Source organism: Oncorhynchus nerka, linkage group LG14 (assembly GCF_034236695.1).
Source record: "Oncorhynchus nerka isolate Pitt River linkage group LG14, Oner_Uvic_2.0, whole genome shotgun sequence".
Taxonomy (NCBI): Eukaryota; Metazoa; Chordata; class Actinopteri; order Salmoniformes; family Salmonidae; genus Oncorhynchus; species Oncorhynchus nerka.
This window is the reverse complement of record NC_088409.1, coordinates 25,974,694-25,997,311: the sequence shown is the minus strand read 5'-3', so window position 1 is coordinate 25,997,311 and position 22,618 is coordinate 25,974,694. Positions and strand designations below refer to the sequence as shown.

The 22,618-nt window shown below is 44.6% G+C and overlaps 2 protein-coding genes across 6 annotated transcripts; both read left to right on the top strand.

Moving 5' to 3' along the window:
- Positions 1-921: 921 nt before the first annotated feature.
- LOC115117642 (coiled-coil domain-containing protein 106-like) lies at positions 922-11,949 on the top strand. Of its 2 annotated transcripts, XM_029646130.2 has the most exons (9): positions 923-1,113; positions 1,679-1,758; positions 1,882-1,980; positions 2,470-2,700; positions 3,511-3,567; positions 3,731-3,973; positions 6,615-6,785; positions 9,447-9,750; positions 10,731-11,949. In XM_029646130.2, the coding sequence occupies exons 2-9, from the start codon at positions 1,689-1,691 to the stop codon at positions 10,786-10,788; spliced, it is 1,233 nt and encodes a 410-aa protein (XP_029501990.1). In that variant the 5' UTR covers positions 923-1,113; positions 1,679-1,688; the 3' UTR covers positions 10,789-11,949. The 2 variants fall into 2 exon arrangements, with proteins under 2 accessions (XP_029501991.1, XP_029501990.1); XM_029646131.2 differs by lacking the exon at positions 3,731-3,973 and having other exon boundaries at positions 922-1,113.
- Positions 11,950-12,252: 303 nt separating this feature from the next.
- Positions 12,253-21,029, top strand: LOC115117641 (splicing factor U2AF 65 kDa subunit-like). Of its 4 annotated transcripts, XM_029646126.2 has the most exons (13): positions 12,253-12,834; positions 13,251-13,313; positions 13,513-13,654; positions 14,297-14,335; positions 14,858-14,967; positions 15,157-15,308; positions 16,161-16,277; positions 17,302-17,440; positions 17,637-17,716; positions 18,053-18,193; positions 18,679-18,765; positions 19,048-19,299; positions 19,405-21,029. In XM_029646126.2, exons 1-13 carry the CDS (start codon positions 12,786-12,788, stop codon positions 19,537-19,539), a joined length of 1,506 nt encoding a protein of 501 aa, XP_029501986.1. In that variant the 5' UTR covers positions 12,253-12,785; the 3' UTR covers positions 19,540-21,029. The 4 variants fall into 4 exon arrangements, with proteins under 4 accessions (XP_029501986.1, XP_029501988.1, XP_029501987.1 ...); XM_029646128.2 differs by lacking the exon at positions 13,251-13,313; XM_029646127.2 differs by lacking the exon at positions 14,297-14,335.
- Positions 21,030-22,618: the final 1,589 nt, after the last annotated feature.

The window sequence follows — 22,618 nt, the reverse complement described above, 5'->3', positions numbered from 1 at the left end:
GAGGGACGGCTTTAGGCGGAACATTGAATGATTATGAACATGGTCTCTTGCCTGCTAATGTCTACAATGCAGTGAAGAAAACGTTATGACAACAATAACGTCTAATGTAACTGGCCCCTCTAACAGTACAACTGGCCCCAGCTTGGCCCCCCCAGTTGAAATGGTCTAGAATCGCCACTGCAAATGTCAACGATTTTACTGAGTTACAGTTCATATAAGGAAATCAGTCAATTGAAATAATTGAATTAGGCCCCAATCAGAATGAGTTTTCCCCCACATCAGCTGCCCGGGTGGCTGGTCTCACATGATCCTACAGGTGAAGAAGCCAGATGTGGAGTTCCTGGCTCTGCGGTTGTGAGGCAAATTGGACATACTGCCAAATTCTCTAAATACGAAGTTGGAGACGGCTTATGGTAGAGAAATGACAATTAAATTCTCTGGCACCAGCTCTGGTGGACATTCCTGCAGTCAGCATGCCAATTGCACGCTTGCTCAAAAGTTGAAACATCTGTTGCATTGTGTTATGTGACAAAACTGCACATTTTAGATGTGGCCGGCACCTGTGTAATGATAATGCTGTTTAATCCGTTTCTTGATATGCTACACCTGTCCGATGGATGGATTATCTTGGCAAAGGAGAAATGCTCACTAACAGGGATATAAACAAATTTGTCCACAAAATTTGAGAGAAATAAGATTTTCGTATTTATGGAACATTTCTGGGATATTTTATTTCAGCTCATGAAATATGGGAGCAACACTTTACATGTTATATTTTTGTTCAGTATGTAATTTAATGTGTTCTTATTGAATAATGACCAATTAATACAATACACAAGAGCTTTCCATTGATAATGATATGTATTTACAGTTCGAAACTTGGGTTGACACCGACAACTGGGACGGGATCCTGACTGTACAGCAGGGTCTTTTCGTTACAAACTACATTTCAGTAAATTATACTCTCCCTTAGGTAACCGGAAACGACGACGAAGGACATAAACAAGACTTGTAAAATTAACGCTAAATTATTATTGTTATAGCTAGGTACGAAAGTGGACAGAATGAACGGGATTTACATATGAAATACATTGTTATAACGACTGAATAACGGTTCGTATATCATTGATTTGTGGAGAACTCCACCAGAAAATAGTTTGTGCGTAAAAGAAGCTGCTAGCTTGCTACTAGTAAAATAGCTAGCTGCTGATTATCTAACTAGTCTGTGTAAGATTAGCAGAGTCCTTATGGCAATTTGATGTGTAGCTAGCTAACGTGTCCATTTTTAAAAAATTATAACGCTACATCTTGCAAACTAGCATGTCAGCGACGAACATCGTGTATAATGTGCTAATATAACTTGCTAGTACGCTGGCAAGTGTAACGTTAGACAAAGGGGAATAAAGCGATCTGTGCGAAATAAGTAGGTAACTTATTCTGCATCTCAGCTGAGAATTGCCATACAGTAACTACTAGTAATTACATTTCTAGTGGCATAATTGCATCCACAAATGCTTAGTTAGCAAGCTGAAGGCAACACTTCGAAGTTATTACAAAACTGACTGCATACTGTTACATTTGCAACGAAACGTCGTCAATGGGAGTTGTTATCCATCATTGGATGTTGTGTGCCAAATGTAATACATTAATAAACCTGTATTGTTTCTGTACAATGAAGGGTGCACGAGATGCAGGAGGGAAATATTAATGACGCTTTGCCTACCTCCAAGAACCACACAGGCTCCCACCCCATGCAGAGTAAGATTACTAAACCTTCTAAAATCTGCATCATTGATATAGCTGTGTATGTACCTCTTCAAGACAAAGTGATAACAGTTATTTATCCATAATAATGCCTACTGTATATTTCTCCCTCTGTAGCTCCGAAGAACGAGGATGCATATGAAATCTCCATTCCCTTTGAGGAGAACAACTTTGAGCAGCAAGGCTTCTTCAATCAGAATGAGCAGAGTTTTGAAGGTCCATATCAAAGCTTGTATTTCCTACTAGAGAAGAACCCATACCATAGATGAATGTAGTTGAATGACCATCTGGTAGGACAGTCCAGTGAGTCCACTCACCTAGATCAGAATCCATACCATAGATGAATGTAGTTGAATGACCATCTGGAAGGACAGTCCAGTGAGTCCACTCACCTAGATCAGAATCCATACCATAGATTAATGTAGTTGAATGACCATCTGGAAGGACAGTCCAGTGAGTCCACTCACCTAGATCAGAACCCATACCATAGATGAATGTAGTTGAATGACCATCTGGAAGGACAGTCCAGTGAGTCCACTCACCTAGATCAGAACCCATACCATAGATTAATGTAGTTGAATGACCATCTGGAAGGACAGTCCAGTGAGTCCACTCACCTAGTTTCTCCGGTGTGAATCAGTTAGTGATTAAGATGAATCCTAATATTTATTCCCTGACCCTTAACTTCCTGTGTGTGTTTCTCAGAGTCGCCCCCTCCCTCGGGTGCCCCCCCACCAGGCAGCTCGTACCTGCTGATAACCAACCTGCGGACGCAGCTGCAGATCTCACTGGAGAAGAACTCGTGGCTGCACAAACGCATAGAGGACCTGGAGGAGGAGAGGGACTTCCTGCGTTGCCAGCTGGACCGCTTCATCTTCTCTACCAAGACCCAAGGCCATCAGAACCAGGGCCCCAGCGAGAGCCAGTACAGCAACGGTGAGAGAGGGGCATGGAGAGGGTTTGGGAAGGAGGATGGACACTGGGGAGACACAACCATGATGTAGAAAGATGTATTGTGATTAGAGAAGTTCTACCATGCTAACCACACCACCCATGTTGCGTGCACGAGTGTTGCTCAATAAATGTACACGTTATTCAATAATTTCATCCCAACTGCTTGTGTGCCACTTGGTTCTATTTTAGATGCTTGATGTGCTGCAAGACCCGCCTCTCCCATCTCCTCATTGGTTTTTAGGAGCATATACCCATGTGGGTGATTGAAAGATGGAGGTCCACACTCCAATTTATTTGGTAGTGGTAATGTACCTTAAATATGGTTGCCAACCACCATATAAAACTCCACAGAATAAGAAGAATGAACAAGGAGAAAAACTAACTAGGTTTCCCCTTTTTATCTGTGGATTAATTGTCGGAGTAGAGAACACACGATTTTGTATGACTCTACATAGATAAAAATTCGAAAAAGATCCTTAAAAAAGGACCACATGCATTTCAGGTAAAATAACAACCCACTGTTTATTTTCCAGGACAAATTAGCTAGCAACAGCAAGCTAGCTAAATGTCCATGAAAGTTTCATGTGTGTTTCGACCTGTCCCCAAATGAATATAGTTGGTCCACAGTTGGTTTGGTATTTTAACCTGTATGTCATGAACGTGTCTGGTGGGGATAGACAAAATCAGCAGGTAGACGCACGCACGCGTGGAGCCGGTTTGTCAGCATGTAAGACAACATACTTTTTACAGGCATAGATTTATTCTCGGGAACCGTTGTTTTTCCTCCTGCAGGCTATGACTCTAGACGTTTTGAATGGAAGCCGAGGAGAGAGGTGGAGCGCCCAGTTGGTAAGGACTGCTTTATGACCTCACTAGTCCCTTGTTGTACATGATACATGTATCTAGATCCAGAGCATATTCTATACATTCTCATCACCTCTCACCACTACTGGCCTCAGTTCACTGATCACCCTCATTGATCTTCTCCTTTTCCGTTCGTTAACCCTTTCAGAGCAGAAGTCCGAGCCACAGCGTTTCACATCTCGTCAGATATTCCAGCGAAGACCCTCCCCCACTGCCATGGCCCCACCCAAAAACCACACTTCCAACACGATAGCCAATCAGATGGCCGCAATGAGCTCCATGTTCAGCTCCGGGGCCTCCCAGACTCTCTTGCAGGGGCACAGCAGTGGCAGTAGCAATGCTAACAGAGCCACCATGAGTGACATGAATGCACACGGGAGCATAGGGCCAGGTAAGGGGATCCAAACAAAAGGTTGACATGGGAACAGGACTCTTGCACGTGCCAAGGGGTTCCGGCAGGAATGGGAGAGGCCTCCCGAGTAGTGCAGTGGTCTAAGGCCCTGCATCGCAGTGCTAGCTGTGCCACTAGATATTCTGGGTTCGAGTCCAGGCTCTGTCGCAGCCGGCCGCTTGCGCCGAACCATGGGTCTCCCGATCAATTGGCCCAGTGTCGTCCGGGTTAGGGGAGGGTTTGGCCGGCAGGGATGTCCTTGTCCCATCGTGCACTAGTGACTCCTGTGGCGGGCCGGGCGCATTACACGCTGACACGGTCGCCAGGTGTATGGTGTTTCCTCCGACACATGCAGCTGGCCCAGTGCAGCTGGCTTCTGGGTTAAGTGGGTGTTGTGCCAAGAATCATTGCGGCTTAGTTGGGTTCTGTTTCGGTGAATGCACAGCTCTTGGCCTTCGCCTCTCCCGAATCCGTACGGGAGTTGCAGCGATGAGACAAGACTGTAACTACCAATTGCATACCACGAAATTGGGGGGAAAAAGGAGTAATAAAAAGGAATTGGAGGGAAGTTCTAGGGTCGAGTTCAGGACAGGACTGGACAGGATCGACAGTCCACAGGAATGGTCACAGTACAGGAATAGTTATACAAATATTTTTTGGGGGGGAGGGTTAGGCTCACTCTCGCTCCTTGCTCCAGTTTTAGCCAGTCCCTACTTTACCTAAGATGCCAACGTACATCAGTGAATGATGAAGCCTTCAAGAGAGGAATTGCAATATCTTGTTGCAGCCAAGGACCCATCACTAACATTAGAGCCATTAAAAGGAATGAGCTATGTTTTAGCTAAATGTGATGGAGTTGTCTTTGACAACGAAAGAACTGAGTATACAGAACCAACCGGAGAGCGGGACAAGCGGCATGAAGCGGCATAGCTGCTCCACCAACAACGTTATTGGCCAATTGTTTGCATATTTAACTAAACCTGTGCCATCTGAAGTAACAAATAGGATGGCCATAGGGTGGCAGATACGGCCTCCGGCCATTTAATCTGGTTGAGGGCCAAAATCGGGTAATGGGGTTGCTATCAGCTGTGTGTGAACTGCAGGCAACTGTCTCGTGAGCGCTGAGCAGCAGCCAAACAAACCAGTTGCTATGGCTACCATATATACAGTCATTGATGATGGCTACTCACAAGCAGAGTGGGGGACAGAGATGAGCAGCTAATGGAGGAAGTTATTTCTCATTTCTGTGTGTAAAAATGTGGGATTTTTATCTGGATAGGACAGGAAAGTTCCCGGGGTTATAGAACTCTTTCGGGATCAGGACCAGTGATGTACAGTACTTAAGTAAAAATACTTTAAAGTACTACTTAAGTATTTTGGGGGGGTATTTATACTTACCTGTACTATTTATATTTTTGACAACTTTTACTTTACTACATTCCTAAAGAAAATAATGTACTTTTTACTTCATTCATTTTCTCCGACACTCAAAAGTACTTACATTTTGAATGCTTAGCAGGACAGAAAATGGTCCAATTCACACACTTATCAAGAAAACATCCCTGCTCATCCCTACTGCCTCTGATATTGTGGACTCACTAAACACAAATTATTTGTTTGTACATTTTGTTTGAGTGTTAGAGTGTGCCCCTGGCTGTCCGTAAAATAAATAACAAAACAAGACAATTGTGCCTGCTGGTTTGCTTAATATAAGGAATTTGAAATTATTCATACTTTTACTTTTGATACTTATGTATATTTGAGCAATTCCATTTACTTTTGATAATAAGTATATTTAAAACCAAATACTTTTACTTTTACTCAAGTAGTATTTTACTGGGTGACTTTCACTTTTATTTGAGTCATTTTCTAATAAGGTATCTACATTTACACAAGTATGACAATCGGCTACTTTTCCCACCACTAATCAGGACAGTACAGGGGGACAAATGGACAGTACCAGATGAGACAGGAATAAATGTTCACTTTGCATGACAATCTCTAATCCAAACTATGAGCACCTCTCGTCTATCAGCTCTAGTCTATCACCTCTAGTCTAGCACCTCTAGTCTATCACCTCTAGTCTAGCACCTCTAGTCTAGCACCTCTAGTCTATCACCTCTAGTCTAGCACCTCTAGTCTAGCACCTCTAGTCTATCACCTCTAGTCTAGCACCTCTAGTCTAGTACCTCTAGTCTATCACCTCTAGTCTATCACCTCTAGTCTAGCACCTCTAGTCTATCACCTCTAGTCTATCACCTCTAGTCTAGCACCTCTAGTCTAGCACCTCTAGTCTATCACCTCTAGTCTAGCACCTCTAGTCTAGCACCTCTAGTCTATCACCTCTAGTCTATCACCTCTAGTCTAGCACCTCTAGTCTATCACCTCTAGTCTATCCCCTCTAGTCTAGCACCTCTAGTCTATCACCTCTAGTCTATCACCTCTAGTCTAGCACCTCTAGTCTATCACCTCTAGTCTAGCACCTCTAGTTTATCACCTCTAGTCTATCACCTCTAGTCTAGCACCTCTAGTCTAGCTCTCTAGTCTATCACCTCTAGTCTATCACCTCTAGTCTAGCACCTCTAGTCTAGCACCTCTAGTCTAAAGTTGTTTTTTATCACGGTCTTGTTTGTCTGTTCAGATTCCCTGTCACTCCTGGGGGAGGCCGAGGAGTTCCTGGAGCAGGATGGCTACATGAACGAGGAGGAAATGATTTCAGGAGAGGAGGTGATGTCCGAGGGCATGAGCAGCGGTGGGCACCCAGGGATGAAGAGGAGGCGGGTCTACCGAATCACCAGGGAGAGGCAAAGAGGTGAGGGACAATGGCAGCCATGTTACTCATTTCATGTTCCACCAAAAATTCTGAAATGTTTATTCCCAACTACAACATTTTCCGTCAAGATAGAACTGCCAAAGGGGGAGGAGTTGCAATCTACTGCAGAGTTCTGTCATACTTTCCAGGTCTATGCCCAAACAGTTTGAGCTTCTAATTTTAAAAATTAATCTCTCCAGAAATAAGTCTCTTACTGTTATAGACCCCACTCAGCTCCCAGCTGTGCCCTGGACACCATATGTGAATTGATTGCCCCTCCTCCCCATCTATCTTCAAAGTTTGTTCTGCTTGGTGACCTAAAATGGGATATGCTTAACACCCCGGCCGTCCCACAATCTAAGATAGATGCCCTCAATCTCACACAAGGGACCCACAAGGTACCATAAATCCGTACCTAAATCTGTAAACATGGGCTCCCTCATAGATATTATCCTGACCAACTCCTCCCAGCTGCCCACTGCACTGAGGCTAGGAAACACTGTTGCCATCTATAAATCCACGATAATCTTGAATTTCAATAAGCATTTCTCTACGGCTGGCCATGCTACCCCAACCCCGGCCAACAGCTCCACACCCCCCGCAGCTACTTGCCCAAGCCTCCCAGCTTCTCCTTCACCCAAATCCAGATAACAGATGTTCTGAAAGACCTGCAAAACCTGGACCCGTACAAGTCAGCCGGGCTAGACAAGCTGGTCCCACTCTTTCCACTCTTTGTAAAATGATCTGCCGCCATTGTTGCAACCCCTATTACTAGTCGGTTCAACCTCTCTTTCGTATTGTCCGAGATTCCTAATGATTGGAAAGCTGCCGCGGTCATCCCCCTCTTCAATGGGGGTGACACTCTTGACTCAAAATGTTACAGACCTATATCCATTCTGCCCTGCCTTTCCAAAGTCTTCAAAAGCTAAGTTAACAAACAGATCACTGACCATTTCGCAATCCCACCGTACCTTTTTCCGCTGTGCAATCCGGTTTCCGAGCTGGTCACGGGTGCACCTCAGCCACGCTCAAGGTACTAAACGATATCACAACCGCCATCGATAAAAGACAGTACTTACTGTGCAGCCGTCTTCATCGACCTAGCCAAGGCTTTCGACTTTGTCAATCACCATATTCTTATCGGTAGACTCAACAGCCTTGGTTTCTCAAATGACTACCTCACCTACTTCTCTGATTGAGTTCAGTGTGTCAAATCGGAGCGCCTGTTGTCCAGACCTCTGGCAGTCTTTATGGAGGTAGCACAGGGTTCAATTCTCGGGCCGACCCTTTTCTCTGTGTATCTCAATGATGTCGCTTTTGCTGCGGGTGATTCCTTGATCCACCTCTACGCAGTCGACACCATTCTGTATACATCTGGCCCTTCTTTGGACACTGTGTTAACAAACCTACAAACGAGGTCAATGCCACACAACACTCCTTCCGTGGCTTCCAACTGCTCTTAAACGCTAGTAAAACTAAATGCATGCTCTTCAACCAATCGCTGCCCGCAACCGCCCGCCCGCCCGACTAGCATCACTACTCTGGACGGTTCTGACTTGTGAATATGTGAAGAATATGTGGACAACTACACATACCTAGGTGTCTGGCTAGACTGTAAACTCTCTTCCCAGACTCATATTAAGCATCTCCAATCCAAAATTAAATCTAGAATCGGCTCCCTATTTCGCAAATAAAGCCTCCTTCACTCACGCTGCCAAACATACACTCGTAAAACTGACTATCCTACCGATCCTCGACTTCAGCGATGTAATTTACAAAATAGCCTCCAACAGTCTACTCAGCAAACTGGATGCAGTCTATCACAGTGCCATCCGTTTTGTCACCAAAGCCCCATATACCACCCACCACTGCGACCTGTATGCTCTCGTCGGCTGGCCCTCGCTACATATTCGTCGCCAGACTCACTGGCTCCAGGTCATCTATAAGTCTTTTCTAGGTAAAGCTCCGCCTTATCTCTGCTCACTGGTCACCATAACAACACTCACCCGTAGTATGCGCTCCAGCAGGTATATCTCACTGGTCATCCCCAAAGCCAACACCTCCTTTGGCCGCCTTTCCTTCCAGTTCTCTGCTGCCAATGACTGGAACGATATGCAAAAATCGCTGAAGTTGGAGACTTATATCTCCCTCACTAACTTTAAGCATCAACTATCTGAGCAGCTCACCGATCGCTGCAGCTGTACACAGCCCATCTGTAAATAGCCCATCCAACTACCTACCTCATCCCCATATTGTTTTTATTTATTTATTTTTGCTCTTTTGCACACTAGTATTTTTACTTGCACATCATCAGCTGCACATCTATCACTCCCGTGTTAATTTGCTAAATTGTAATTACTTCACTACTATGGCCTATTTATTGCCTTACCTCCTTACTCCATTTGCACACACTGTATATAGATTTTTTCTATTGTTATTGACTGTATGTTTGTTTATTCCATGTGTAACTCTGTGTTGTTGTTTTTTTATCACACTGCTTTGCTTTATCTTGGCCAGGTCGCAGTTGTAAATGAGAACTTGTTCTCAACTGGCCTACCTGGTTAAATAAAGGTGAAATAAAAAAATAAATAGAAATGCGTCTTTCCTTCCTTGAAGTAGGCCTAATCAATCCCCACCTCTCTCCATCTCCTCCCCCTCTAGTCAAAGACGCTGCAGGGGTTCTGTTTCGCTACAAGAAGATCCTGCTGACCTACCAGCGGCTAAAGAACATGTCTAAGGCCTTCCAGATCCACGGCGTAGACCGCAACACGGTGGCCTCCACCACGCCCATCGCTGAGATGCTGCTGGTGGCCCCGGAGAAGGTGGCGGACGTGGGCGAGTTTGACCCGTCCAAGGAGAAGCTGCTGGATTACGCACGGCGCTGCTATGTCGCCCTGGACGAGGAGACGCTAAGCAGGGTGCAGGCCCTGAAGAAGAACAACCTGCTACTACCCATCTCCTACAGGTTCAGACACTGATGGGGGGAGGGACACTGGGGCCAAGGGGATGAGCGGAATCTGGGGGCCAAGGGGATGAGGGGAATCTGGGGGCCAAGGGAATGAGTGGAATCTGGGGGATGAGGGGAATCTGGGGATGAGGGGAATCTGGGGGATGAGGGGAATCTGGGGGATGAGGGGAATCTGGGGGCTAAAGGGGATGAGGGGAATCTGGGGGCCAAGGGGAATCTGGGGGGAGGAGGGCTTCATTTTGTTGTGGAGAAGAGCAGGGTGGAACTTTTGGAGAAGGTCGTCACTCAACCATCTCCCTAAGATTCAGACATTTATGGAAAGTTAAGATTTGTGTATGGGTGCCCTGGATATGTAGGGGAGGTTGTTGCTCATCCCGTACAGAGTTTGTTTTATATTCTTAACTATTTGTTCAGAATCCTTTTGAAGTAGAGGTCATGAACTATGGCATTCCTTATTTCTGACCAGAGTACTATTGAACTTTGTAGTACTGTATTTCAGTGCAATTTTGCCACGTAGGGCCCCATTTTGCCATTGCCAAAAAGTGGTGCTATTGTCTGAAGAGGCTGTGCTTCTCCCAGTTACTTACAGTAGCAGCATGAAGGTATAGTGATCAAATCATAGATTTGTAGCATTCCAAACTGGCTCTTTATTTTCATCATACTTGAAATAAGTGCCATGCTGACTATTTGAGGTAATACAGACTTTTTTGACGATCATCTATTTTGAGCTGTCTGCATTTCACCTTTTAGTGTCTTCATGTAAAAGTTGTGTCATATTCTGCACACTCACAAAAGCAATGTCAATACTATACATCTTTATTTACAGATAAATGTTTGTTGTTTGGATAACATTCCCTCGTCTTTTTCCTAGCACTTCAAAAACAAGTGTATTATTTGTGCACTTAAATGATGACCTTATTTAGATATTTAAAAAAGCCCACACCTAGTGATTTTGGATCTGTCTCTCATTTCTCCAGGTTGAAAGGAGGAGAGGATTCTCTTAAAGAGAAGGAAACTCACGCGACCACAAACTGAACAAAGCAAAGAGTAGTTGCACACTCTATTGCTCAGATTCAATCCTTTAGTAGAATCATTCCAGTGTTCTGTCAGAAAGCTTCCAGGTTCTGAAACAAAGGAAGTTAGCTAGCTGACTGACCACTGGTGTTGTGTCTGCACCAGAACAACAGAATAAGCAGATATTCTTTGCTTTGGAAGGAGGATGAGGCCAGTTTTGGGGACAGTTCTACTGTGAGGCTAAGCTGTTGTACCACAAATACATCACTTTTTTTGTTGCACCAGAATATATTATGTCACTGTTAAGTGCCACTGTAGCATACAGTTGTGAGATGTGTCATTTGAATAAAGTGTGGTGTAGTATAACATCACGTACCCTTTGTACTGTGCTACGAAGATGAGTTTTTTACTATAATAGTAGTACGATTTACTGTGCTATTTCACCATCAGTTGAGATTTTTTTCAGTCCTCTACTGCAATACTTTGTTTGCTTGAGAATAATTTATTGCAATTAGATTGCATACTATTACGTTTCTTTTTTTTTGTGTTCCAGTAAGCTCAGTGATTTCCACAAAAGGGACAAAATACAAATGTTGATTTTTATTTGAACATATCCATCACCAGTTCCCCATTACAATTGCATGTGAAATGAACTCTTGTTGGTCAGTTGTTTAGACAGAGCTGTTGTTGAACTTAATAATGATGTTAAAAAAAATAGCAGTAGTATTGGCGATGGTGTAATATAGTGGTATATTATGTGTTTATTATACTGGTACAAGGAATTGCTGAGACCCCAGGTTGTCTGAGTGTGTGAAAGGGTACCTCTCAGTTTAAACTTCATGTCTTACTTATTCACAACACAAACTCACCCACTGACCGGTGTCAGTGTGTACAACTGCTGAAATCATGTTATGTTACAACACCTTTTATACGGGTCAGAGATGTCATTTTGACTTTAATAAGGAACCAATAATTTACTGAACGGTGCAGTACAACCTGTATCATTTAAGATACCGGTCTCTGTGTGTGCAGCATTTCAAAAATGTTTAATATTGTATTTCTCTTCAATAATCACGAGGAGTAGCCTATATTCAAAAACTGAAAATGTTTGGTTGATTATACAAATTGTATGGACTGTAAAAACAGAAATGCCATTAAAGCATTTGATTTCTTTAAAAAAATCATGATTTGACGTGTGATTCTCTATGTGTGTGTAGATAGGGAGATGCTAGGAAAAACAAATGCTGCTCCCCTGGGTCAAACTAATTTCTGTTGTAATCACAGATCTGAGAGGTTGTTTCTGAAATCAATAAAGGGATATCTAGCTTTCATGTATCCAATGCATACTATAATGTCCAATGTTAGAAAATATCATGCATTTTGTAAGAACTTCTTGTTTGGTGCTAGGGCAAAGATAATATACTGTATGTACATGTTTTGTAGGTTGAATTACAGGCCCAAGGGGGGCGCTAAATGTAAAATGTGTATATCAACTTCCGGTGTCACGGGGTGCCTGGGAGACGAAACGCAAAAAGCGGGCATACCGAACATATCCCGTATTTTCTCCTTGTATACATTTAATTGAAAAACATATATTGGGACGACGCTAAACACCGTTGCAACATCAACAGGACGAACGGCATAACATTGGATGTGCAATTGTACCAGCATATCCTTATTCAATCGACTTGCTAGTTAGCATTAGCTCGCTACCACGACTGCTTCAAGAACAGGCCCCAGCCTGGACTTTGCTTTATCTAACTAGCTATCACAAGATAACACGTTTTCTTCATCAAAGTTATTTTCACTTCTTAGTGTAAACTAGAACCACATCTTTAACTCACCTGGAGTTGTTTATTTTGATATTTCTAAACCGTTGCATTGGTGGTGTGTAGTTAGCTAGCATTTTACTAAGTGTGCTGTGCACTTTTTTCGCAAGCTAGCGACCGCTCAGCATTCCCGTCCATTTTACAGTCACAACTAACTAACTAGCTAGGGCTAGCAAATAAGAAACGGCAATGTCGGATTTCGACGAATTCGAGAGACAACTGTCTGAAAACAAACAAGGTAAGCTAGCTAGTTAATCACTTATATTTTATAGCCAGGTTCTAAACTAGCTAGTTAGCAATCGCATATCATCACAACACAAGAGCGCGGGCTGGCTAACTAGCTAGTAGGGACGTTGGCTGCTAGAATCCACACTGTCGCAGCTGTCGTCCCAGGCACATTCGTGTGGCTATAACTAGCTAACCCATTGTTTAAAAGTAACGATATTTCTGTCACTAATCGACCCTGTTTTGAGCCAGCTGACGTTTTCCTGCTCTGAATGTGTTGAAGTTGCCAGTTAAAATATTAATCCATAAAAAGTTAACATCTCTTGGCCATACAGTAGCTATATCCTATGAAAGTAAACACGTAACGGTGTCAATCCTCTTGCCCCCTGTACCATCTTCTCTCCTCCCCATCTCTATGGTCCTCTGTAGCTCAGTTGGTAGAGCATGGCGCTTGCAACGCCAGGATAGGGCGCTCGATTCCCGGGAACACCCGTACGTAAAATGTATGCACGCATGACTGTAAGTCGCTTTGGATAAAAGCGTCTGTTTAATGGCATAGCTATATTATTTTAACTCAACCGTTTTCTCTCCTCCCCCTCTGTTTTCTTTCCTCCCTTTCTGTTTTCTTTCCTCCCATCCCCCCTTGTTCTATTGTTTCACCGTTCCTTCCCCTTTCTTTCCCTTCCTCCAGCGGAGAAGGACAAGGAGAACCGCCACCACCGTCGCTCCCCCTCTCGCAGCCGCAGCAGAGAGAGGAAGAGGAGGAGCAGAGACAAGGACAGACGCAGCAGGGATCGCCGTGGAGACAGCAAGGAGCGCAGACCGAGACGCAGGTAACTACAGCATTGTCTTACTGCACGCCCTCAGGTGTGTAAGAGACCTAGTTACGTGCAGGTACTACGTACTGGTTTGAGTAGGGCTATCTGCACACCTGATGAGTGAACAGTATCAGGACACTTGGAAAATAAGCAACCCAGGCAACACTGACTGTACCTCGTAAAAAGTTTAAATCTGAAATAGAAAGCTCTCAAGCATATTGATATACAGCATTATTCCTCTGTATGAGGTAGCCCACCTATTGTCCTGACAGTGAGATGCAAGTTTGTGGAGGAAGACTCACATCTAACAGTGTTCACACATGCGTTGAACATTCTACACCTGGTCCCTGAAGTTATTTTAGTGGAAAGAGTCATAGCGTACACTTACTAGACCTCAGTGTTCTGTAGAAGATTCCAAATCGGTCCCTATCCCTAGGCCCTACTAGTAGATCTGAAAGGAGTGGATGTGGTGAGAGCTCCAGCAGAAGACCATATTGCTTATACCCATCCAATCCTTTAGCATCTATGTGAAGTTCATACAAACAGTGGCTTGGGGCTAATTTCGAATTGCACTCTAGTTCCACTTCCTTCATTGGAACTACCTGTGACCAGGGTTGGAGTGAAATGAAATGTGAACTCCTTCCAATGTCATTTCAGCTCACCATCCCAACAACAACCCCAAGAGATTGCTGTAAGGTAATACAGCAAACTAACACAGAGCTTGTTTCTGCATTATTACAATATCACTCCAGTCACTCTAGCAAGTGATCTTTCCTCTGATTGTGTACTATCCACTCATGTTTACAGCAGCGTATTATATCCTGTGTATACCATTGTGTGGGAAGGTTTCGGTAAGGGGTTTCTATGGAGAGAGAAAAATGAAACTGTAGGGTCAACTCTGTAATAATGGGTTAGATTTGTAGGGCTCTGTGACATCATCCACTGTAAATATAATTTAAAAGTAGTATGTCATTTGAAATCACTTGTATTTGTAAAAGGTATAATAATTTATAACATGGATTCAGAAGTGTAAACCTGGTGTTTCTCATAGATGGGTTAAAGAGAAGCTCTAGGTTTCTCTAAAGGTCTATTTAAGGCTTGACTCACAGGACATCACAAGTAATGACTTCTTTGTCTTTTTACGTCATCTGTTTCTCCCTGCACTCCTCTGTTGGTCTTTCTGTCCTCACTCCTCCTGTCCTATTTTCTCTCCATCAGTCGTTCCCCGCACCGTGAAACGAAGAAGAAGAACAAAGTGAAGAAGTACTGGGACGTCCCTCCTCCTGGCTTTGAACACATCAGTGTGATGCAGTACAAAGCCATGCAGGGTAAGAGAGGAGGCCTCACTTCTTCATCCTCTTCCTCTCTTCCTTGTTCTCGCTCCTCTCTATTTTTATCTACTCTATTCAACTCTTTGACCCTCGTTTGCCCTCCTATTTAACTGTGTTCCTACTAATACTGTCTTGTTCTGGAAGCTGTATGAATGTTGTGTTTTAAACATGTGACTTCTCCTCAAGCTGCGGGTCAGATCCCAGCCACCGCCCTGCTGCCCACCATGACCCCAGACGGCCTGGCCGTGACCCCCACTCCCGTCCCTGTGGTGGGAAGCCAGATGACCAGACAGGCCCGTCGGCTTTATGTGGGCAACATCCCCTTCGGCATCACAGAGGTCAGTTAGCTCCTGGATGGATGTAGGGACAGAGATCAGAGAGATGGAGTAGGTAGAAGTTGATACAGGGCTCTACAGTACCGCAATTTTACTCGCATATGTGCCTGAATATGTAGCTGTGCGACCTGGAATTTTTATTTAGGAGGACCAGTGTGCCTAGAAAAATTACGGATTCTAGCTTTTATTTCCTAATTTTTCATTGCGGTTTTAAATTTCTTTGTTTGTGCCTACATTTTTCACATGTTCCTTGTAAAAAGAAAAAAAGTTCACCATAGAGCCTTGACAGTTTAAAGATAAGGGCCGCGCCATCTGATTCTGTCAGGTTAAGGCTAGGGGCCGCGCCATCTCATTCTGTCAGGTTAAGGCTAGGGGCCGCGCCATCTGATTCTGTCAGGTTAAGGCTAGGGGCCGCGCCATCTGATTCTGTCAGGATGAGACTAGGGCCGGGCCATCTGATTCTGTCAGGTTAAGGCTAGGGGCCACGCCATCTGATTCTGTCAGGATGAGACTAGGGCCGGGCCATCTGATTCTGTCAGGTTAAGGCTAGGGGCCACGCCATCTGATTCTGTCAGGTTAAGGCTAGGGGCCACGCCATCTGATTCTGTCAGGATGAGACTAGGGCCGGGCCATCTGATTCTGTCAGGATGAGACTAGGGCCGGGCCATCTGATTCTGTCAGGTTAAGGCTAGGGGCCACGCCATCTGATTCTGTCAGGTTAAGGCTAGGGGCCACGCCACCTGATTCTGTCAACTAGTATTTCAAGCTCAGGGGGATCAGAGAGCATAATAAATACTGTTGTTGGAGTGAGTCTTCCAGAGGATTGCCTCAATGTCTCTCCCTCTACCTGTGTAGGAGTCCATGATGGATTTCTTCAATGCTCAGATGCGTCTGGGTGGTCTCACTCAGGCTCCAGGGAACCCCGTCCTTGCTGTTCAGATCAACCAGGACAAGAACTTTGCCTTCCTCGAGGTGGGTCTCAACACCCACTTGACTATACGCAATACTGGAGAAGAAATGTGACCTTCCTCAATAGTCCAAAAGGACCTCTTTTCAAATCAAACTTTATTTGTCACATGTGCCGAATACAAGAAGTGTGGACTTTACCGTGAAATGCTTACTTATACAAGCCCTTAACCAACAGTGCAGTTCAAGAAGAAGAAAATATTTACCAAGTAGGCTAAAATAAAAGTTACAATTAAAGTAACTATAAAAATATAAAGTAATAATAATAACGAGGCTATATACAGGGGGCACCGGTACCAAGTCAGTGTGGGGGTACAGGCTAGTTGGGGTCATTTGTACATGTAGGTGGGGGGTGAAGTGACTGCATAGGTAACAAACACAGCGAGTAGCAGCAGTGTACAGGGGGGGGTCAATGTAAAATGTCCGGTGGTGATTTTTATGAATTGTTCAGCAGTCTAATGGCTTGGGGTTAGAAGCTGTTGAGGAGCATTTAGGTCCTAGACTTGGCTCTCCGGTACCGCTTGCCGCTCGGTATCAGAGGAAACATCATATCATTTGGGTGACTGGAGTCTCTGACAATTTTATGGGCTTTCCTCTGACACCGCCTATTATATAGGTCCTGGATGGCAGGAAGCTTGGCGCCAGTGATTTACTAGGCTGTACGCACTACCCTCTGTAGTGCCTTACGGTCGGAGGCTGAGCTGTTGCCATACCAGGCTGTGATGCAACCAGTGCTCTTGATGGTGCAGCTGTAGAACTTTTTGAGGATCTGAAGACCCATGCCAAATCTTTTCAGTCTCCTGAGGGGGGAATAGGTGTTGTCGTGCCCTCTGTCTTGGTGTGTTTGAACCATTCTAGTTTGTTGATGTGGACTCCAAGGAACTTAACTCTCGACCCCGCGCCACTACAGCCCCGTCGATGTTAATGGGGGCCTGTTCGGCCCTTTTATCTGCGCTTTCTGAAATAATCTGACAGGTGAAAGTTAACCCTCTACCTTTCTAAAACCGGGTCTGTGTTTGTTGTCCCATAGTTCCGCTCAGTGGATGAGACAACCCAGGCCATGGCGTTCGATGGCATCATCTTCCAGGGACAGAGTCTGAAGATCCGCCGTCCCCATGACTACCAGCCTCTGCCCGGCATGAGCGAGAACCCCAGCGTCTACGTGCCTGGTCTGTCCGCCTGTCTGTCTCTGTCGGTTTACTGTCCAAACTTCTCTGGCTCTTTCACTCTCTATTTAGTCCATCTTTAAACAGTCTGGCATACTTGAACTATTTACCCGTCTCTGTAGGATCAGACTGGATGTAGGCTGTTTATATCAACGTTTGGTTGACTAAATAACTTCTCTCTCCTTCTCTGTCTGTGTAGGCGTGGTGTCCACAGTGGTGCCTGACTCGGCCCACAAGCTGTTCATCGGGGGCCTGCCCAACTACCTGAATGATGACCAGGTCAGTGAGCTAACCTTAAGCAGCTTAGCCTTCTAACCAGGTCACCTGGAGCCACATGCTGGCTGGCTGGCTGCTCACCTCCCGTGACGTCCCAGTCTGGCCCAGTGAAAACCTCCTGTTTCCTCACATGCCTAGTCAATGCTGGATGCGGTTAGCAGTGTACTGAAGTAACACTGTTGATGGAAGCCAGACAGCTTGAAAGAGCTCCAATAGTCTGAGATGTTAAGTGTTCAACAATGTCTCCTCTCCTCGTCTGACTGTTCTCCCATCTCCCCTGTCCCTCCCATCTTTCCTCCTCTGATCTCTATGGTAATCTTCCCTCTCTGTGTTCTCCAGGTGAAGGAGCTCCTGACATCGTTTGGGCCTCTCAAGGCCTTTAACTTGGTCAAGGATAGTGCCACAGGTTTGTCTAAGGGTTATGCGTTCTGTGAGTATGTAGACGTCAACCTGAACGACCAGATCACCATGGAGAATCAGGTAGCTAACCACCCCCTTCATTTTAGTTCTTCACACACCATGTAATGGTTTTGGATTTGATCCAGCTTTTTATTTTATTTTTTCTCTCACATTTTTGCAATATCTCTTCACATTTTGAATTACTTGCATATTAATAAAAATTTAAATGAATGTTAAAGGGGACCTGCTCTTGTGATATTATTGTTTCATATATAATACTTTAGCCCCCACAGCAAGAGACATAATTCTTGACAAAGTGATTTCATATGGTTACGCTCCCAATATTTCACAGTAATCTGTTATGAGTGAACTGAATTGCAGTAAAAATGTAATAAAACCTTTTAAACTGACCATCTGTAGAAAGGTAAAAATCCTAAATTCAGCTTTTGATTGGGTTCTTGAAAGGGATAATTTCAATGTATAGTGTAGAAGTGCATAGACCCTGGGGGGTTGTCCCTGCTGATTGACAGCTGTATTAACCACTTGGAGATGCCCTGTCCCCACAGGCCATAGCAGGACTCAACGGCATGCAGCTGGGGGATAAAAAGCTCCTGGTGCAGAGAGCCAGCGTGGGATCCAAGAATGCCACTCTGGTAAGACTGAGATGGAGCTGGTCAGGCAGGGAATAGTGTGCTACAGTGGAGAGGGAAGTAGAAGGTAGAGGGGAAACGCTTGGTCCAGGGAGCCTTCAGGACATTTGAGAAAGATGCACTTGTGCAGAGGATCTTGTGCAGAGGATCTTCGATAGAGACGAGGGGGAGCATATGTTGTGCCCTTGGGGTGATCTGTGCTGTTTGTTTTTACTTTTCCAATCCCTCACGGCATGTTCTGTATCCACCAACACTCCTTCTCCAACCCTCCCCTCTCCCCTCCAGACAAGTATAAATCAGACACCGGTGACGCTGCAGGTGCCGGGCCTGATGAACAGCTCAATGACCCAGATGGCCGGCCTGCCCACAGAGGTGCTGTGTCTGATGAATATGGTGGCTGTGGAGGAGCTGGTGGATGAAGAGGAATATGAGGAGATCGTGGAGGATGTGAGGGACGAGTGCAGCAAGTACGGCCAGGTCAAGAGCATCGAGATCCCCAGACCTGTGGATGGGCTGGAGGTCCCTGGCACTGGCAAGGTGAGAGAGAGAAGCTTCTGTCCGTCTTCAGCTTTATGACTGCCTTTTTGAATGATCTCCATTGAACCTCCTTACATTTCCTCTCTATCCCTCTCTGTCCTATAGATCTTTGTGGAGTTCATGTCAGTGTTTGACTCCCAGAAGGCCATGCAGGGTCTGACGGGCAGGAAGTTTGCTAACCGGGTGGTGGTGACCAAATACTGCGACCCTGATGCCTACCACCGCCGAGACTTCTGGTAGAGGATGACGACAGAAGAGGATAGTGAGGGGGGTGGATTGCCATATTTCAAATCGGCCCCTAACCCCACACCACCTAGGCACTTGTTTTGACTTGAAAAGGTGTGAGCGACATAATGTTTCACCTAGTCCATCAGAAGGCCAGGTGGAGTTCAGAGAAGTGGCCAGGTGGAGTTCAGAGAAGTACCCAGGGGTAGGGGTTGGGGATCTATTTGCTATTGGGCAAAAGAGAAGGGAGAGATGAAGGGTTTGTATTCTGATGAAAACCAGGAGGGAGGGGGGGGGGGGGTTCAAAGATTTTTGTGAATTGTGTGTAGTAACAGGACAGGGGTAAATGATTTTTATACTTTGTGAGAAAGAGATGGGTCATTCTGGGGGGGGTCTTGCCTCACCTTATGGTTTGTATTTAAATGGAGGGGGCCTGTTTTAAGTACTTTAGGAAGGTGTAGAGAGGGGGAAGTGGACTGGTCTACTCTATAAGAGTGGTGGATAGATGGATGGACAGGAGTATTCATCATTTCATATGGGGAGAGGGAGGTGGTGACATTTTTTATTTGACCCACCAATGTAGATAACATGATCAGTTTCTTGTTGTGAAAAGGGGAAGGAAAGCTATTGACAGGATAGGATGGAAAGCTATTGATAGGATGGAAAGCTTTTGACAGGAATGGCCTCGTTTTGTGATTTTCCTTCTCAGATTTGGACCTTTATATTTCCTTGTTTCTTTTCTTCCATGTACATCAGACTAAGCCCCTCCCCCTCTCCCTGTGTGTGTAGCGAGAGGGGGAGAAGCTGTAACTACACATAACCAACTCCAATGTCACATTGGACTAATTTATCTGAATGTCAGCTTTTGTGGTACCAATACTGTATATTTACACTGTCACACCTTGCATTGTCACCAGGGCCGGAGTTTGAGTACCATACGTTTTTATTACTGCCTGTGTCTCTGAAGGTTTTGTTTATTTTTGGGATTGAAACCTTTCATCTAGTGTGAATTTATCCATCGCCATTTTTAGCAGGTAAAATAGTTCTGTCCCTACACTCTACCCTTACCCATAAGAGAGACTGGGAGAGGGGAAAGGCAGGCTTTTGAAGTTCTGAATTGTTATTTTTGAATTGTGAGTGGTAAATATTGGATTGGTGTTGAGTAGGGCTTGATCTGGTTCTGATTAAAAGCCTTAATGTTATTTTTCATGTCACATTCGAGAGTAAAATATGTGGAGTACTCATTCATGTCTGTGCTTAGCAAGTTTGTCAAATACATGGAGTCATTTCATGCTTTGGTATTTTCAGGTAACAATGATTTGAGATTGTAGTCAATATTCAAGTTACTATTGTATTGCTTTGTCTGGAATGAGTTTCTTTTGTTTTGCTTCCTGTTTCAAACCTACCTATAGAATATTGGACTGCTCATACAGAAATCTCTCTGGCCCAGGTAGTGTTTGTGTAACTTCTCACCTCAGCAGACAAAATAAAGGTATAAAGACTAATACCACTGTTTCCTGTTCTACTGCCCACAAATAAAATGCACTATTTACTTTGACCAAGTTATCAGGCTTTTAGTAACCATAGAAGTCAGGTAGTATTGTGTGATTGTACACCTCTTCTGTTAAGTAATGGGTTTGTTGTCGTAAAGGGTGAGATGGAGGTATTAAACGGATAGTTTTTTAACTGAAGGGGAGTGCAGTCTTTTGGACAGGTTCTCAAGTGTTCTATTGGGCTGTTCAACAAAATGTTCATACTCATCAAAAGGTTGTCCCCTCAACTGTATATATGGTCTCACTTCTTCCTCATCTCCCTCAACCTTTGTCATTACGACTCCAAGGACCACTGGTTACACTGGGGTTGAGCGGGAGTTCCCATGATGCTTTGTGTTCAGACCTAGATTTGGGCAGTACCAGTGACTTCCTCCCTTTCTAAAATTTGCTTTTTAAATCTTACCATGTCATTTTAATTGAATTTTTGGGTGGGAAATGTGAATAAATGGAATTAATGGAATAAAAAATGGCTAAAACCACATGTAGTTTATAATAAAGTGTGAATCTTTTATTGGACCTTTATTTAACTAGGCAAGTCGGTTAAGAACAAATTCTTATTTACAATGACGGCCAAACCCTAACGACGATGGTCAAATTGTGCAGCGCCATATGGGACTCCCAATCACGGCTGGTTGTGATCTAGCCTGGAATTGAACCAGGGTTTGTAGTGATGCCTCTAGCAATGAGATGTAGTGCCTTTAGACCGCTGTGCCACTTGGTTCTCGTTTTCAAAAGTTGTTCAAACAGGATTTCGGTTGCTCTGGATATCACACACTGAAAAGCAGGAGTTGACTAACAGTGCAAATAGTCTTGGCTTGTATGTTCACATTTGAGTAATTTAGCAAATGCTCTTAGCCAAGACTTCCAGTAGTGAGTGCATACATATTCATACTGGTCCCCCATGGTAATCAAACCCACAACCCTGGCATTGTAAGCGCCATGCTCTACAAACTGAGTCACACGGGACTGATTTGGACTGTTTTTCCATTGAAATGTCAAGGTGACAGATTCAGAACCACAGTACACATAAACCTGAGCTGACTGGTCAGCAGTATTCATGGGTAGAGGCTTGCCTAAGTGGCATGAAAACAGGTTGACACTGCAGCCTTCAGAACTCCCTCTATACTCACCTGGGGCTTATTCAGGAGGGAACAGCTACAGAAGTGTATAGTGCAGCACAAACATGACACTGTCGTGGGAATAATGAACCGTGTCTCTACATCCCATGTCTGTCTGCGCCGTTGCACTCCACTGAGGAAGGCCAGCAATATGGTGCAATCCCTCCAGACCAGGCAGGTAGATGTTGCCAGAAAGCACAATCTAAGATCAGTTTACCCACCCCAATCCCAAGAGGAACAACTTCATCCTACTCCAATGGGAATCAGTATAGAGACTCAGGGAAGATCTCAATTGCGTAGTCATCGCATCTTCTCTCCTCGTCTCCTCCTCAAAACCCATTGGATGAGAAAGCCAGAGGACCTGCCCCTCTGATCTTCTCCTCCAAAGGGGTTTGAGAAGGAGACAAGGAGAGAGGATGCAAG

Coding starts and splice junctions, on each gene's coding strand:
- LOC115117642 (XM_029646130.2), top strand. CDS start 1,689: ATGCAGGAGGGAAATATTAATGACGCTTTGCCTACCTCCAAGAACCAC. Junction 1,981..2,469: donor GAATGAGCAGAGTTTTGAAG/GTCCATATCAAA, acceptor TGTGTTTCTCAG/AGTCGCCCCCTCCCTCGGGT. Junction 9,751..10,730: donor CTACTACCCATCTCCTACAG/GTTCAGACACTG, acceptor TCATTTCTCCAG/GTTGAAAGGAGGAGAGGATT.
- LOC115117641 (XM_029646126.2), top strand. CDS start 12,786: ATGTCGGATTTCGACGAATTCGAGAGACAACTGTCTGAAAACAAACAA. Junction 14,968..15,156: donor GCAGTACAAAGCCATGCAGG/GTAAGAGAGGAG, acceptor CTTCTCCTCAAG/CTGCGGGTCAGATCCCAGCC. Junction 17,441..17,636: donor CCCCAGCGTCTACGTGCCTG/GTCTGTCCGCCT, acceptor CTGTCTGTGTAG/GCGTGGTGTCCACAGTGGTG.